We start from the raw sequence: 16,451 nt of genomic DNA, 5'->3' as shown, positions 1-16,451 counted from the left end.
GTTGTGAAGAAACGGAAAGCATTTCTACTCCTGAAATTCAACCAAGAACTTTTACCTCAAACCAGAAGCTTCCCTGCACACAATGGCCTCCAGTATGGAGATGGGGGGGCCTGCTGTCCATAGCAACCAATCAGAGTGCAGCTTCTATTTTAAAAACTGCTGCGGAAGCATGAAACATGGACTCTGATTGGCTGCTTATAACGTGCTCCTCTTCTGAGGTAGATTTCCCATACACTCAAAGTGTAATGTGCGTGACTACTGTACCTCATGTCCAAAGCAAACAAAATGGTGGAACCAATAAACTGTGTTCTGTTTCTAGTTTTCAAATAAACCATGTACAATACCTAGTACTAACTAGTGCAGATGAACCCACCACACATTGTCCTTATTTTCCAATGTATGGAGTTTTTTAGGAGTATAACCTTCACAGTCTGCACCAGGTTTTACACACGAGGTCGAATGACAGATACTGCATTCACTAATAACATAATACACAGGACCTTACAGTGCCCATGTCTGACTCACACGAGCAAGTATTCCACGCGGGTGCAATGCGAACGCTGAATCTGGACCCGTTCATTTAAATGGGTCTGTGTACATAAGCCGTGGTTTTCAAGCATCACTTTTGCGTTGCATGAAAAATCACAGCATGTTCTATATTCTGCGTTTTTCACGCAACGCTGGCCCCACAGAAGTGAATGGGGCTGCGTGAAAAATCGCATCACATCCACAAGCAAGTGCGGATGCGATGTGATTTTCACGGATGGTTGCTAGGAGATGTTGTTGGTAAACATTCAGTTTTTTTTTTTTTTTTATCACGCGCGTGCCAAACGCAGTAAATCGCATTGCACCCTGAACGCGATCGCAAACAAAACTAAACGACTGTTCGATCGTTTTTACTGAACGCATCCGCAACACATACGGACACGCTCATCTGCAAGGGACCTTACTGGTCAGGGCAAGCATAAAAATTACCGTACATGAGAGGGTAAACCCTCAAAGACTGCCTAAAATATACCAATCTAGCACAATAGAAAACGGATCCGCCCTCAATTGACTTTCAATGGTGTCCAAGACGGATCCATCTTGGCTATGTTAACCTCTTGCCGCCACGCTAACGCCGAAAGGCGTCATTGCGGCGGCTCCCCCAGGCTACGCTAACGCCAATAGGCGTCATCTCGCGTGAGCCGAGATTTCCTGTGAACGCGCGCACACAGGCGCGCTCACAGGAACGGAAGGTAAGAGAGTGGATCTCCAGCCTGCCAGCGGCGATCGTTCGCTGGCAGGCTGGAGATGTGTTTTTTTTAACCCCTAACAGGTATATTAGACGCTGTTTTGATAACAGCGTCTAATATACCTGCTACCTGGTCCTCTGGTGGTCCCCTTTGTTTGGATCGACCACCAGAGGACACAGGTAGCTCAGTAAAGTAGCACCAAGCACCACTACACTACACTACACCCCCCCCCCCCCCCCCCCCCGGTCACTTATTAACCCCTCATCACCCCATATAGACTCCCTGATCACCCCCCTGTCATTGATTACCCCCCTGTCATTGATTACCCCCCTGTAAAGCTCCATTCAGACGTCCGCATGATTTTTACGGATCCACTGATAGATGGATCGGATCCGCAAAACGCATCCGGACGTCTGAATGAAGCCTTACAGGGGCGTGATCAATGACTGTGGTGATCACCCCATATAGACTCCAGCCTTGATCCTTAATGCTTTATTTCACCAACAAATGCGACGTTTCGATCAGTGTGATCTTTCTCAAGCAATTGATTGCTTGAGAAAGATCACACTGATCGAAACGTCGCATTTGTTGGTGAAATAAAGCATTAAGGATCAAGGCTGGAGAGTGCTGCAGTTTTTCTGTTACAATTGCATCTGGATTTGGGGAAGCTAAGGACTGGCTTCTGACACAGCGAGCACCACCACAGTAAGGAATATTCTATATTTTTCGTAGTGCTGCTGCACATTTTTTCTTTTTATTCCCATATAGACTCCCTGATCACCCCCCTGTCATTGATTACCCCCCTGTCATTGATTACCCCCCCTGTAAAGCTCCATTCAGACGTCCGCATGATTTTTACGGATCCACTGATAGATGGATCGGATCCGCAAAACGCATCCGGACGTCTGAATGAAGCCTTACAGGGGCATGATCAATGACTGTGGTGATCACCCCATATAGACTCCCTGATCACCCCCCTGTCATTGATTACCCCCCTGTAAAGCTCCATTCAGATGTCCGCATGATTTTTACGGATCCACTGATAGATGGATCGGATCCGCAAAACGCATCCGGACGTCTGAATGAAGCCTTACAGGGGCGTGATCAATGACTGTGGTGATCACCCCATATAGACTCCCTGATCACCCCCCTGTCATTGATTACCCCCCTGTCATTGATCACCCCCCTGTCATTGATTACCCCCCTGTAAAGCTCCATTCAGATGTCCGCATGATTTTTACGGATGCACTGATAGATGGATCGGATCCGCAAAACGCATCCGGACGTCTGAATGAAGCCTTACAGGGGCATGATCAATGACTGTGGTTATCACCCCATATAGACTCCCTGATCACCCCCCTGTCATTGATCAACCCCCCTGTCATTGATCAACCCCCCTGTCATTGATCACCCCTCTGTAAGGCTCCATTCAGACATTTTTTTGGCCCAAGTTAGCGGAATTATTATTATTTTTTTCTTACAAAGTCTCATATTCCACTAACTTGTGTCAAAAAATAAAATCTCACATGAACTCACCATACCCCTCACGGAAACCAAATGCGTAAAATTTTTTAGACATTTATATTCCAGACTTCTTCTCACGCTTTAGGGCCCCTAGAATGCCAGGGCAGTATAAATACCCCACATGTGACCCCATTTCGGAAAGAAGACACCCCCAGGTATTCCGTGAGGGGCATATTGAGTCCATGAAAGATTGAAATTTTTGTCCCAAGTTAGCGGAACGGGAGACTTTGTGAGAAAAAAATTAAAAATATCAATTTCCGCTAACTTGTGCCAAAAAAAAAAAAATTCTATGAACTCGCCATGCCCCTCATTGAATACCTTGGGGTGTCTTCTTTCCAAAATGGGGTCACATGTGGGGTATTTATACTGCCCTGGCATTCTAGGGGCCCCAAAGCGTGAGAAGAAGTCTGGTATCCAAATGTCTAAAAATGCCCTCCTAAAAGGAATTTGGGCACCTTTGCGCATCTAGGCTGCAAAAAAGTGTCACACATCTGGTATCGCCGTACTCAGGAGAAGTTGGGGAATGTGTTTTGGGGTGTCATTTTACATATACCCATGCTGGGTGAGAGAAATATCTTGGTCAAATGCCAACTTTGTATAAAAAAAATGGGAAAAGTTGTCTTTTGCCGAAATATTACTCTCACCCAGCATGGGTATATGTAAAATGACACCCCAAAACACATTCCCCAACTTCTCCTGAATACGGCGATACCACATGTGTGACACTTTTTTGCAGCCTAGGTGGGCAAAGGGGCCCATGTTCCAAAGAGCACCTTTAGGATTTCACAGGTCATTTACCTACTTACCACACATTAGGGCCCCTGGAAAATGCCAGGGCAGTATAACTACCCCACAAGTGACCCCATTTTGGAAAGAAGACACCCCAAGGTATTCCGTGAGGGGCATGGCAAGTTCCTAGAATTTTTTATTTTTTGTCACAAGTTAGTGGAAAATGCTTATTTTTTTTTTTTCCATACAAAGTCTTATATTCCACTAACTTGTGACAAAAAATAAAAACTTCCATGAACTCACTATGCCCATCAGCGAATACCTTGGGGTCTCCTCTTTCCAAAATGGGGTCACTTGTGGGGTAGTTATACTGCCCTGGCATTCTAGGGGCCCGAATGTGTGGTAAGGAGTTTGAAATCAAATTCTGTAAAAAATGACCTGTGAAATCCGAAAGGTGCTCTTTGGAATATGGGCCCCTTTGCCCACCTAGGCTGCAAAAAAGTGTCACACATCTGGTATTGCCGTACTCAGGAGAAGGTGGGGAATGTGTTTTGGGGTGTCATTTTACATATACCCATGCTGGGTGAGAGAAATATCTTGGCAAAAGACAACTTTTCCCATTTTTTTATACAAAGTTGGCATTTGACCAAGATATTTATCTCACCCAGCATGGGTATATGTAAAATGACACCCCAAAACACATTCCTCAACTTCTCCTGAGTACGGAGATACCAGATGTGTGACACTTTTTTGCAGCCTAGGTGGGCAAAGGGGCCCATATTCCAAAGAGCACCTTTCGGATTTCACTGGTCATTTTTTACAGAATTTGATTTCAAACTCCTTACCACACATTTGGGCCCCTAGAATGCCAGGGCAGTATAACTACCCCACAAGTGACCCCATTTTGGAAAGAAGAGACCCCAAGGTATTTCGTGATGGGCATAGTGAGTTCATAGAAGTTTTTATTTTTTGTCACAAGTTAGTGGAATATGAGACTTTGTAAGAAAAAAAAAAAAAAAAAATCATCATTTTCCGCTAACTTGTGACAAAAAATAAAAAGTTCTATGAACTCACTATGCCCATCAGCGAATACCTTAGGGTGTGTACTTTCCGAAATGGGGTCATTTGTGGGGTGTTTGTACTGTCTGGGCATTGTAGAACCTCAGGAAACATGACAGGTGCTCAGAAAGTCAGAGCTGCTTCAAAAAGCGGAAATTCACATTTTTGTACCATAGTTTGTAAACGCTATAACTTTTACCCAAACCATTTTTTTTTTACCCAGACATTTTTTTTTTTATCAAAGACATGTAGAACTATAAATTTAGAGCAAAATTTCTATATGGATCTCGTTTTTTTTTGCAAAATTTTACAACTGAAAGTGAAAAATGTCATTTTTTTTGCAAAAAAATCATTAAATTTCGATTAATAACAAAAAAAGTAAAAATGTCAGCAGCAATGAAATACCACCAAATGAAAGCTCTATTAGTGAGAAGAAAAGGAGGTAAAATTCATTTGGGTGGTAAGTTGCATGACCGAGCAATAAACGGTGAAAGTAGTGTAGTGCCGATTTGTAAAAAAGGGCCTGGTCTTTAGGGGGGTATAAACCTGTGGTCCATAAGTGGTTAAAGAGGACCTTTCACCGATCCTGACATTGTGAACTAAGCATCATGACATATACAGCAGCGCCCGGGGATCTCACTGCACTTACTATTATCCCTGGGCGCCGCTCCGTTCTCCCGCTATGTTCGGGGACTTGGTTATAGTAGGCGGAGTCTGCCCTTGTCCTGTGGGCGTCTCCTTCTCCTAGGCTGTAGCGCTGGCCAATCGCAGAGCTCACAGCCTGGGAGGGTTTTTTCTCCCAGACTGTGAGCTGTGCGCTGCGATTGGCCGGCGCTACAGCCTAGGAGAAGAAGGAGACGCCCACAGGACAAGGGCAGACTCCGCCTACTATAACTAAGTCCCCGAACATACCGGAGGACATAACGGGAGAACGGAGCGGCGCCCAGGGATAATAGTAAGTGCAGTGAGATCCCTGGGCGCCGCTGTATATGTCATGATACTGAGTTCACAATGTCAGGATCGGTGAAAGGTCCTCTTTAAAGATAATACAAACGGATGCATGCGGTTGTATTATCTGAACGGAAGAGTTTGTGCAGATCCATAACGGATCCGCACCAAAAGCGTGTGTGAAAGTAGCCTAAGTCTTACCTATTTACTCACATATAGGTAGATAGATGTGAAAGTAGATCATTACAGATTCCATCTATTTAGGTCTCTACCTAACTGCCCATATAATTTTTTTAGGCCTCGTGCACATGACCATAACTATTTTGAAGTCCGTAAAATACGGATACTGTCCGTGTGCCACCTGCAATTTTTGGAGCACCCGTCGACTTCAATGGGTCAGCGGACTGCATTTTGCAGACACGTTCTATAATTTGCATAAGGCCCCGTTTGCACGACTGTTTTTTTTCCTCTGCATCTGATACGCATTTCGGATGCGGACCCATTCACTTCAACGGGTCTGCAAAAGATGTGGACAGCCCTCCTTGTGTTGTCCGCATCCGTTGCTCCGTTCCTTCAGCCTGCAAAAATAAAAATAGAATATATGTCCTATTCTTGTCTGCTTTGCGGACAAGAATAGGCATTGTTGGTCTGCAAAACAAAATTAAAAATAATAACAGATGAGACACACGTCACCGGGCGTCGCAAAATACATACGGTCGTGCGAGTGTGCCATCTGGATCCATATGTCCGTTCCTAAAATGACGGAACATGAACTATTCTGGTCTGCAAAAAGCAGTCCTCGGACCCAGCAAATAAAAAAAAAAGCGAATGGCACTCTTATTTTGCCGATCCTCGGTTTACGGATGGCAAAATACATACGGTCGTGCGCACGAGGCCTTATGGTTCCGTACTAGAAATACATGGTGATATATCAGAAGCTGGATAGAGAGATAGAGAGATAGAAGCACTGGCTCCAAAGGGAAAGGCGGGTGCACGTCCCAAAGGGAATGGACTGGTTTCCCTGATGGATAAATTCAGAAAAATGAGCGGCACTCCAAAGGATAAAAGCAGTGAACCCTTTATTCACACCGGTGGTGCAACGTTTCGGCTCTAGTCACGAGCCTTCCTCAAGCTCGTGACTAGAGCCGAAACGTTGCACCACCGGTGTGAATAAAGGGTTCACTGCTTTTATCCTTTGGAGTGCCTCTCATTTTTCTGAATAATATATATATATATTACAGTTCTGGTATATGTGCCTTACTGTGAGAACAATGCAGTACTAGACTGAAAAGTCTATTATACGTTATAAAGGTCCACACGTGAATTCTCAGATATGCTAGCATTGGCCACAGCTATACTCCCACATGCGATACACGTGACCCTCCCCCCCAAATCCTTTCTGCATTGAGGGCCACGGATGCCTAGGCACTACTGCAGTCGTCCTTTAGGCTCCGCAGCACGATGACCCTGACCCCTGAGGCACTCCGCAGCCTGCCCCTTTCCTTACGGATGTCTGAGAATTCCTCCCAAAGCCCGGAAGATGCAGAGCTTTGTCCCCTCTCTACCCCCCAAGCTGTCACCGTATTATTGACTGCAGCCTCCTCCTCCGGGGCCTGAATCCTCGCAGCTTTAGCTGCTCTTCCACATCATCATCATCATCGTTTCCACTCTGATCAACCACCCCAAACCAGTCACACAGGATGATGTCACAGGCACGAAATCCACTGCACTGACCCGTGCGACATGCCAAGCACTGCCTCTTCCCTATGGCACAGGCCTGGCTCAGCAGTGCCGTGACCAGACTGAAAAGTGGGACCTGATCAGGTAGAGCACCTAGGCCAAAATCCTGGCAGAACAATAACAGGAAGCTGTATCTGACAAAGACAGGCGCCTATGGACGTACTGTATGGACTACACAGGGGGAAGAGGTCCAGGATATGGGGGGGGGGGGGGGGGGGTGTTATCACCAGGATTGCAGCAGTGCTACCTATACGTCGGTGCCATCATCTACAGATCTGACAAAAGACCCCCCAAGTCTTCTCCATAAGAAGGGGGAACAGATAGGGGACCCCGGTCATCGATGTCACATACATAATCAATAACACACAAAAGACTGCGTGATGTACATTAGCTGATAGACACACACAAAGCCATACAATGGTGAGCTGGCACCATCATGCACACAGTCATGTGTCCCCACAGGGGGAGCACACAGGAATATGCACAGACGATGCCAACTAATAGGATTGCCATATTAATCCCAGTGCTGGGTGCACCCTGGAGTGTCAGTACCTACCGCGCACACACACACTGGGCCCAGCAATGACCTCCTGTGAGGCAGCACACCACACAAGGCCTCGGGGCCGATTGTACAGCACTGGGTCCTCTGCCCCCATGTGTTATGGCTGAGCACACTGGCGTCCCTGACCCTATTACCTGAGTCTAGCTCACGGCTAATCCCAACAGAAAGGTGTCATTGCAGCCAGTGACTAAGGGTGGCCCACTAAGGCCCAGCTCGGGTACCTCTGTCGCCGCCGCACTCCCCCCTGATGTCTCCGCTGCTCTCCGGCTCCTTCTCACCGATCAGCTGAGGATTCGAGGCCCAGATCCCTCCGCGCACTACTTTACAGCTCTGGATCCTTCCGCAACAGCACAGCACTACTTCATAATACCCATAACACGGCCTAGCCGGGATCCCTCCGCGAACTACTTTACAAAAGAGTGGGGAGGAAAGAGGAGGAAAAAAAAAACCAAAAAAAAAAAAAAAAAACGCAGATCCCAAAGAGAACTACCGCGTCCCGGGAGCGGTGAAAGAGCGACAATGGCCGCCTCACTCTGTGGGTGTTGTGATAAATACCCTGCCGTCCGCTCGCTGAGGGGATTTTTTTGGATTTCTTTTATAAAGCGTCTTTATTTCCGTCGTTTCTCTGCTCAGAAAAGGATTTCAGGCAGAGTTGGTTGCCTCACTGAACCCCTTCCGCTGCGTGAAATCGGTTTATTTCCGCCAGGGTCACCCTGCCGAGCGGGCGGTTACTACACACGATGTGTCGCTCTGAGTTCCCAAGACGAAGTGTTATGTGCCTGTGCTTATTGTTCAGGGGGGAATGTATGCGAGGCGGAGGGATCTGTCGATACGTTCTCCGCCGCTCAGCGCAGGGATCCCTATTGATAGGCAAAAGTAATCCGCCACGGTTTCCCTGGCAACTGTTTGAGCGTCTCAAGATGGCGGCTCTGTTGCCGGAGATTCTGTTCGAGTGTAACGGGCAGGCGCCGGCCCCGAGCAAGGATTTCTACCAGCTGATTGTCGGGCGCAGCGAGGTCAGTGCGGGAGCGGTGCGTGTGAGGGAGGCAGGCGGGAATCGTGCGCGCGTGTATAGGGAAGCCAGTGTCAGCCATCCCGAGGGCGGGGAGAGAGGAGGGGACTGCGGGGGAGCCGAGAAGGATCGCAACTAAACCTAACGGATCCCTGTCCCGGAGGAGACCTGGGGACATCCCCCTTCTCCAGGGCAGACATCTTGGGTATTTTCTTCTCCTGTGCCCCATGCAGAGGGTCGGACATGAATATTGCTGAGCTAGCAATTGCATCCAGCAGCAGGCGTGGGGCCCTCGTCTCATCTAACCGCACAGCCCAGAAAATAATCCCTCCCGCTATAGAAATGAACTGGGCGAGGGCTCAGTATGCAGAGGGGCGAGTGCACACAACCTGCCTTATAACCCTCCTGATATTGATGACCTATCCTCAGGTCAAACACGGAGCACCCCCACTATCAGCTGTTCTCTCCCCCATGATGCTGAAACTGGCACTGTGAATGTAGCAGGAAGCACAGCGCCGTTCAAAGTGTAGTGGCCGTTCTGGGTACTGCAGTCACCACTGAAGTGAATGGTATATGAGCTACAGTACCCAGTGTGGCCATTATATTTTGAATGGCGCTGTGCTTCCTGTTCCAGGATCAGACGGAAGCTGATTGGGGATGCAGGAGTCCGACGCTCACCAATCTAATATTAATGACCTAGCCTTAGGAGCCTGGAAACCCCCTTTAACACAGTTTCCCACTTCCGGTTTTGGGGGGGGGGGGGGAATTGGAAATAATATAAGTAATATGTCAGCAGCTCAGAATACTATGTGGACATTGTGGTGTCTGATGGCTTTAATGATGTCCAGCCGTTAAAAGAGCCTGTCAGCAGTTTAGTCAGTGCAGAACTGCTGATAGACGTAGGTCAGGGCATGTATTACCTCCAGCCCCTTCCTATGTCTGTCAGCAGTTATGCATCAACACAACTGCTGGCAGCTCCTGACGCCACCTATACATGTGATGCAGCACTGGATGATGAAGTACAAGAAGCAGGGGGATCAGCCATGACGTGCCAATAGGACAGGCTCTCATCTAATGTCCTTACCCACAGTGCCCCGTAGCAGCCACATGTCCGTTTTCATACATAAAGTGGTGAAGACGCCATTAAAGGGGTTCTCTGGGATTTTGCTATTGATGGCCTATCCTCAGTATAGGTCATTAATATGAGATGGACAGAGGTCAGACTCCTGGCACCCCCGCCAATGCGCTGTTAGAAGAGGCTGCAGCACTGCGTGAGCCCCGTGGCCTCTTCTTGCGCTATAGGACATCACATTCCTCTGCCATATGGTCTAGATGAAGATCAGTTCCATTCAAGTGAATGGGAATGAGCTTCAATACCAAGCACAGCCGCTATCCAGTGTCCGGACCCGTGCTTGGTACCGCCAGGCTCACATCACCATTTTGTTTTCTGTTCTGATCCTGTATCCTACGCCAACGTTATGCACGTTTTGCATTCATTTTAGCCATTTCCATCTATCGGTTATTTTAGACGGAAAAAAATACTTTGTGTGGGACTTTTTTTTTTTCTGTCTAAGGCCCCTTTCACATGAGCGAGTTTTCCGCACGGGTGCAAGGCATGACGTGAACGCATAGCACCCGCACTGAATCCTGACCCATTCATTTCAATGGGGCTGTGTACATGAGCGTTTTTTTTTTCACACCGGTTCTGCGTTGCGTGAAAAACGCAGCCATTCTGCGTTTTTTTCACGCAGCCCTGGCCCCATGGAAGGGAATGGGGCTTCAGTGAAAAACGCATTGCATCCGGAAGCAAGTGCGGGTGCGATGCGTTTTTACTGATGGTTGCTAAGAGATGATGTTTGTAAACCCTCCGTTTTTTTATCATGCTCGTGAAAAACGCATCAAAACGCATTGCACCCGCGTGGAAAAAACTGAACGCAATCGCAGACAAAACTGACTGAACTTGCTTGCCAAATGGTGCGAGTTTCACTGAACGCATCCGGAGCCAATCCGCCACGCTCGTGTGAAAGAGGCCTAATGCTAGTTTCACACTAGCGTTGTGAGATTCGGCAAACGGGTGTCTCTGGATGCAGCATTGTCAGAAGCGGTTTCCTCCGGCCAATTCTCAACGCATTTGCCAGGTTGCGGCTGGATCTCTGCCGGTCTCTGTTATAGTTTAATGGGGCCGGATGGGAACATAGCGGCTTCCGGCAACACCGGATCAAGAGAGACCCAGCGGGCTTTTCCCTGCCGAATCTCCCAACGCTAGTATGAAACTAGCCTAAAATAATGGAGATGGCGGAGGTCCGCCAATCAGCTGTATGAAGAGATGGCGCGCGCAGTGTGCACATGCTGTCTCTCTTCCTGTTCCCCAATGCTATATTTATGGCAAGCAGGAAAAGAGACGGTAGACGGCACGTGCGCACTGCGCGCACCGTCTCTTCATACAGCTGATGGGCAGGTGTCAGCCCCCGCCAATCTGATGTTGATGACCTATCCTGAGGATAGGTCATTAATATTAAAAGCCCAGACAACCTCTTTGAAATACAGGATCCGTTTTTTTTGTTGGCGGATCAGAAGAACGGAAAACAAAATGTTGATGTGAACCCAGCCTAAGGCTACTTTCACACTCGCGTTTTGGGAGGATCCGTCATGGATCTGCAAAAACGGATCCGTTACAAAAATACAACCGCATGTATCCGTCATGAACGGATCCGTTTGTATTATCTGTAACATAGCCAAGACGGATCCATCATGAAATCCATTAAAAGTCAATGGAGGACGGATCCGTTTTCTATTGTGCCAGACTGTGTCAGAGGAAACGGATCCGTCCCCATTGACTTATATTGTGCGCCAGGACGGATCCGTTTGGCAAGCAGCTTTTTGGTGTCCGCCTCCAGAGCGTAATGGAGACTGATCGGAGGCAAACTGATGCATTCTGAGCGGATCCTTTTCCATTCAGAATGCATTAGGGCAAAACTGATCCCTTTTGGACCGCTTGTGAGAGCCCTGAACAGATCTCGCAAACGGAAAGCCAAAACGCCAGTGTGAACGTAGCCTACGCTGTGAGGAGGCCACGGAGCTCACCCACGATCATGTGATCACTCAAACAGCTGTTCAGCAGGGGTACCAGGAGTTGGACCCCTGCCCATCCTGAGTATAGGCCATCAATATAAAAAAAATCCAAAAGAACCTCTCTAATGGTCCAGGGACCGTGTTTTTGCGTCTGTCGCACGCACAGCAGCGGGGGTATACTTGCACATTCACACTCGGGCCTGAGTATACACATACTACTGTGCAGGTAGCATGGATGAACTGCGGTCTGTACCACCATCCCTCTGGTCGGGGAGCCAGGAGGGTCTCGCAGTTATTTCAGGATAGTATGCAGGTATAGACTAAGGGGCCATTCACGCAGATCGGATGCGGACAGAAACTACGACCGTAGGCATAAGCCCTTATGGGAATGTAAGCGCATAGAGCAGCGTCTGCAGATCTCTTATATCACACTCCTTCCTGTCGGTCACACATGCAGATAGAGGGCTCATCACCTCCACTTCATTCCAGTGCCCGATCTTTTCCACATGACACAGTATGGGTGGGTATGGCACCAGTATAATTCCGGTAACTTGTTTCATCCGTGGCAGTGGATGATGCGGATGTATGACACATCAGATGTAAATGGCTGTACCCACCAGTCTGCGAGGCTTTCATCTTATATTCGGAATTTGGCCGCCCGTCGCGAGTCTGCTGTGAATTTTTCTGCCGTGGAAAATCCACAACGGATCTGCCGATAATCTGAACCAAATCATGCTCATTTTGATGCGGAAACACAGCGGATTTGCCGCAGATTGTCCTTCCGCTTTGCATAGAGGTATCTCCCGAGAAGGTCTCTTTCCATATTCGTTTCCCATGGAGCATTGCCAATAAGTCTCCGTATAGGACCGGTCTCTTTAAGGAGATTCATCGCCCTGCCTAAGTGATTAAATCCACGGCAGATATCGGAAACGTGACATGTAGGATATATTCAGACGTAGCGGGTACACTGCGGGTTTTCGTGTGGCAAATCTGCACGGTACCAGCAAAGTGGCGGAGATTTTAAGAATGTCACCCGTGAAGAATATTTGCAGTGTAAATTTACCTGTGGTGCGAATTTAACCCCTTGACCATGGCATCTGAACAAGCAAAAACACGGAAGTAAGAAAAAATAACACGTGTTTTTTTTTTTTTTTGGTGCGGAAATTCACAGAAATCCACACGAAAAACCATGCAGATTTTCCGTTTTGAAACCCGTGTGCAGGTAGCCTTAGGGTGTATGCACACGATGCTTATTACAGCGGATTCTCGTGCAGAAAATCCGTAGTGAGACACAGTACCAGTTAAGTGGATGAGATTTTCAAAGTTGCGCCTACATGGTGTGGAAACTGGCCTGCGGTGTGGATTTTGAAATCCGCGACATTGTCAATTGTTTGCATTGCAAAGGGCGAGATCTGCACAAAGATTGAGATCTGGGGATGATTTGCGTTAAAATCTGCAAGTAAGGCCTCATGCACACGACCGTTGTTCTGGTCGGCACCCGAGCCGCAGTTTTTGCGGCTCGGATGCGGACCCATTCAGTTCAATAGGGCCGCAAAAGATGCGGACAGCACTCCGTGTGCTGTCCGCATCCGTTCCGTGGTCTGCAAAAAAAAATATAACCTGTCCTATTTTTGTCCGTTTTGCGGACAAGAATAGGCAGTTATATTAATGGCTGTCCGTGCTGTTCCGCAGATTGCGGAAGGCACACAGACGCCATCCGTGTTTTGCGGACCGGTCGTGTGCATGAGGCCTCAGGGAGAGTTCACATAATCAGATCCGTCAGAAGAACAGAAAAAAAAGGATCCTGTAAAAAAGAAAAAAACGGATCCTACGCACATTTGGCATCAGTTTGAGCCATCTCTGTCTGAGATCCGTTTTCTGCACCAAAGTCCGCAATTTCTAAGTGTTTTTGGTGCAGATTAGATGCACCAAAAAAGGGTGAAATCGGTAGCTAAAACCACAAATGTAAATGACGTGCTACCGATTTCTAAATCCACACGGCAGGTCAGTTTCCACGCAGAAGAAATCTGCCAAATCTACATGCGATTTGTGTAATCTCATTCGCTTTGCTGGTGCTGTACTACGCTGCGCGTATTCGTGTGCAGGTGGCCTTAGCAATTCCACTGCGCTGTGTGGCCGGACCCTCGGCACAGCAGGTCAACTTCTGTGCAGATTCCCTGGAGGAGACTATCCGCAGCGTGTGGATTTGTGGCAGTCTCATCCACTTTGCTGCTACTGTAAACGCTGCAGATTGTGCAGGGATCAGCAACCATCGGCACTCGAGCTTCTGTGAAACTACAACTCCCAGCATGGCCACTTATTTGGCTGTTCTTCTAAACTCCCATAGAAATGAAAGGTGGATTCTGGGAGTTGTAGCTTGAGAACAGCTGGAGCGCCGGAGGTTGCCGATCCCTGATACCGCAGGAAAATCAGCGAATCGCTCACTGATTGTGATGTCGATTTCACCCTATGCATGGCAAAGGGTGAAATCTGTGGTGGGAATCCTCAGCCTAAATTGACATGATGCAGTTGTACAATCCACATCACATGTCAATTTACACTGCAGATTTTTATTTCTTTTTTGAGATTTCTTAAAACTTTGCTGCCACTGTAAAATGGTGCATATTTGATGCACAAAAATCCATGGTGGCACATCTGTAGTGCATACATCCCATAGGGTATGACCACCAGTGATGGTCAGTTCGCCAACGAACATATGCGGGCTGCCATCTTGACTCACCCGTCCGGCGATGCACAGGTAAGCCCTTACCTGTGCCGGGAGCCGGTCTGAAATCAAATGCGGTCACCGGGAGCAGGCAGTTCCGAGAACAGCCCGATGAAGGCCCCCGGCGGCTGTTCTCTGAACTGCCTGCTCCCGGTGACCGCGTTTGATTTCAGACCAGCTCCCGGCACAGGCAAGGGCTTACCTGTGCATCGCCGGACTTGTGATTTAAGATGGCAGCCCGCATGTGTTCGTTGGCGAACACTGCGAACTGACCATCACTGGTGACCACACGGCGCGGGCGTGTCACGGTTGCAAAGCGGCCACGTACCCGCGCAGCTTTTATTAAGCTAATGAGACCGCCGATCTGCATGGTTTATGGCCACGCGGCACCTCGAATACCGAGCAGCCATTAACAATGCCGTGTTCCTTAGTTAACAAAAGCCAGCTGCGGCCCATACGGCCACGTCGCGACCCCGACACGACCACGCCATGCAGTTGTACCCTAAGAATAGCTCACACCTGCCGAATGAAATCCACAAGAAAGCCGCAGCGTGTGAACGTCACCTTAGATCTCTTGGGAATGTTGGAAGATGTGAGCACATGTAGTGTTGAGCGAACTTGTGTTTTAAGTTCGGGTTATCGAAGAATCCCGTTATGGATTCTAAATTCCGTTATGGTCCGTGGTAGCGGAATCCATAACGCGATTCTTCGATAACCCGAACTTTAGACGCCGAACTTAAAACACAAGTTCGCTCAACACTATACAAGAAGTGACTAGAAGGTTCATGAGGAGGCTGAGATAGTGACTAAGCCCCCCTCCTAGCCACAGAAGGATTTATTAGGCCGGGTGGTCTTTTATAAAGCTGACGTCACGTCTTATAGATGTCTCATTCTCGTTCTGGCTGCAAGGTGATTATGCGATGGTGGAAAATCTCCCTCAGAAGTGAATTTCGGGAAGCAAGACCGGGGGAACTCAGGGAATCTCATGAAGACTTTGTAGATGACTCAACGCTGCATGGTAAGTGGGCAAGCTTCACAAAGAGAATGAGGAACCACAGGCTGACATACCTTCTGCTGGAGAAAGCGCGGATCCTTCAGATTTCCTCTTTTAGACCCAGTGTACACGTTGTGAAGTGCTTTCTTCCCTTGCGATCTGTAGACTATGTTTTCTAAGATGGTGTATGTGCAGCTTTCTGCCTCTGATTCATATTCTGCTTGTATGGAAGTAGTAACACCAACTTCCTTGATTTTTGCAGACTACACTCCCCATCGTCCCTCCCACACTTGGCTCCACCCGGCTGATTTCACAGCAAACCCTAACAGTCAGAATGAAAAGCACTCTGTCTGCCTGCGCTCATATCGACAAAATCACAGAAAAAACTATTTTCATGGGAGCGTTGCCAAAAATACCTGCTCTCCTCTGCAGGACAAGTACACAGGAGCCCTGACTGCTGCCCTGTCCATGTGGCGTGTAAATTATGTGTGTGATTGTCTCAGGGACGTATTTCGAAGAAAAAAAAAAAAAATATATATATATATACTGTGTGTGTGTGTGTGTATATATATATATTCATTCCTCAAAAAAATAATGCACCTAGAAGGAGTTGTTAGAATCTAATGAAACTTTCTATGTCGGAATGTAAAGATGATGTATATTAGTTATTACATTATTAGAGCGAAAGGATATGTTTATTGGGGAACTGTACAATTGGAAGGGGCCTCTAGGACCCTGTTGGGCCACATCTAGCCTGGATACAAGATGAGATACGCTTGCACATGGAGACATACAGGTTCCGTATGGTTAGGGTGACCATACATTCTCTTTTACCCAGACATGTCCTCTTT

General features: G+C 47.8%; 2 protein-coding genes across 13 annotated transcripts in view; one reads left to right on the top strand and one right to left on the bottom strand.

The window, feature by feature from the left end:
- Positions 1-15,817, bottom strand: part of TRIP12 (thyroid hormone receptor interactor 12) — a 193,435-nt gene extending 177,618 nt beyond the window's left edge. For 8 of the 12 annotated variants that reach the window (XM_040427791.1, XM_040427796.1, XM_040427797.1 and 5 more), the window contains exon 1: positions 8,019-8,575. The gene's annotated coding sequence lies outside the window, so the exon portion shown is untranslated. Of the gene's footprint in view, positions 1-7,931; positions 8,577-15,674 lie in introns of those variants that run through there. The other 4 variants (XR_005778204.1, XM_040427793.1, XM_040427792.1 and 1 more) reach the window with 4 other exon arrangements.
- Positions 8,626-16,451, top strand: part of FBXO36 (F-box protein 36) — a 46,101-nt gene continuing 38,275 nt past the window's right edge. The window contains exons 1-2 of the mRNA XM_040427802.1: positions 8,626-8,813; positions 15,516-15,624. Coding sequence (XP_040283736.1) covers positions 8,718-8,813; positions 15,516-15,624 — 205 coding nt within the window. The 5' untranslated portion in view covers positions 8,626-8,717. The remainder of the gene's footprint in view (positions 8,814-15,515; positions 15,625-16,451) is intronic.

Source organism: Bufo bufo, chromosome 4 (genome assembly GCF_905171765.1).
Source record: "Bufo bufo chromosome 4, aBufBuf1.1, whole genome shotgun sequence".
NCBI classification, from domain to species: Eukaryota; Metazoa; Chordata; class Amphibia; order Anura; family Bufonidae; genus Bufo; species Bufo bufo.
The sequence above is the reverse complement of the archived record's forward strand: the minus strand, read 5'-3'. Positions and strand labels throughout refer to the sequence as shown.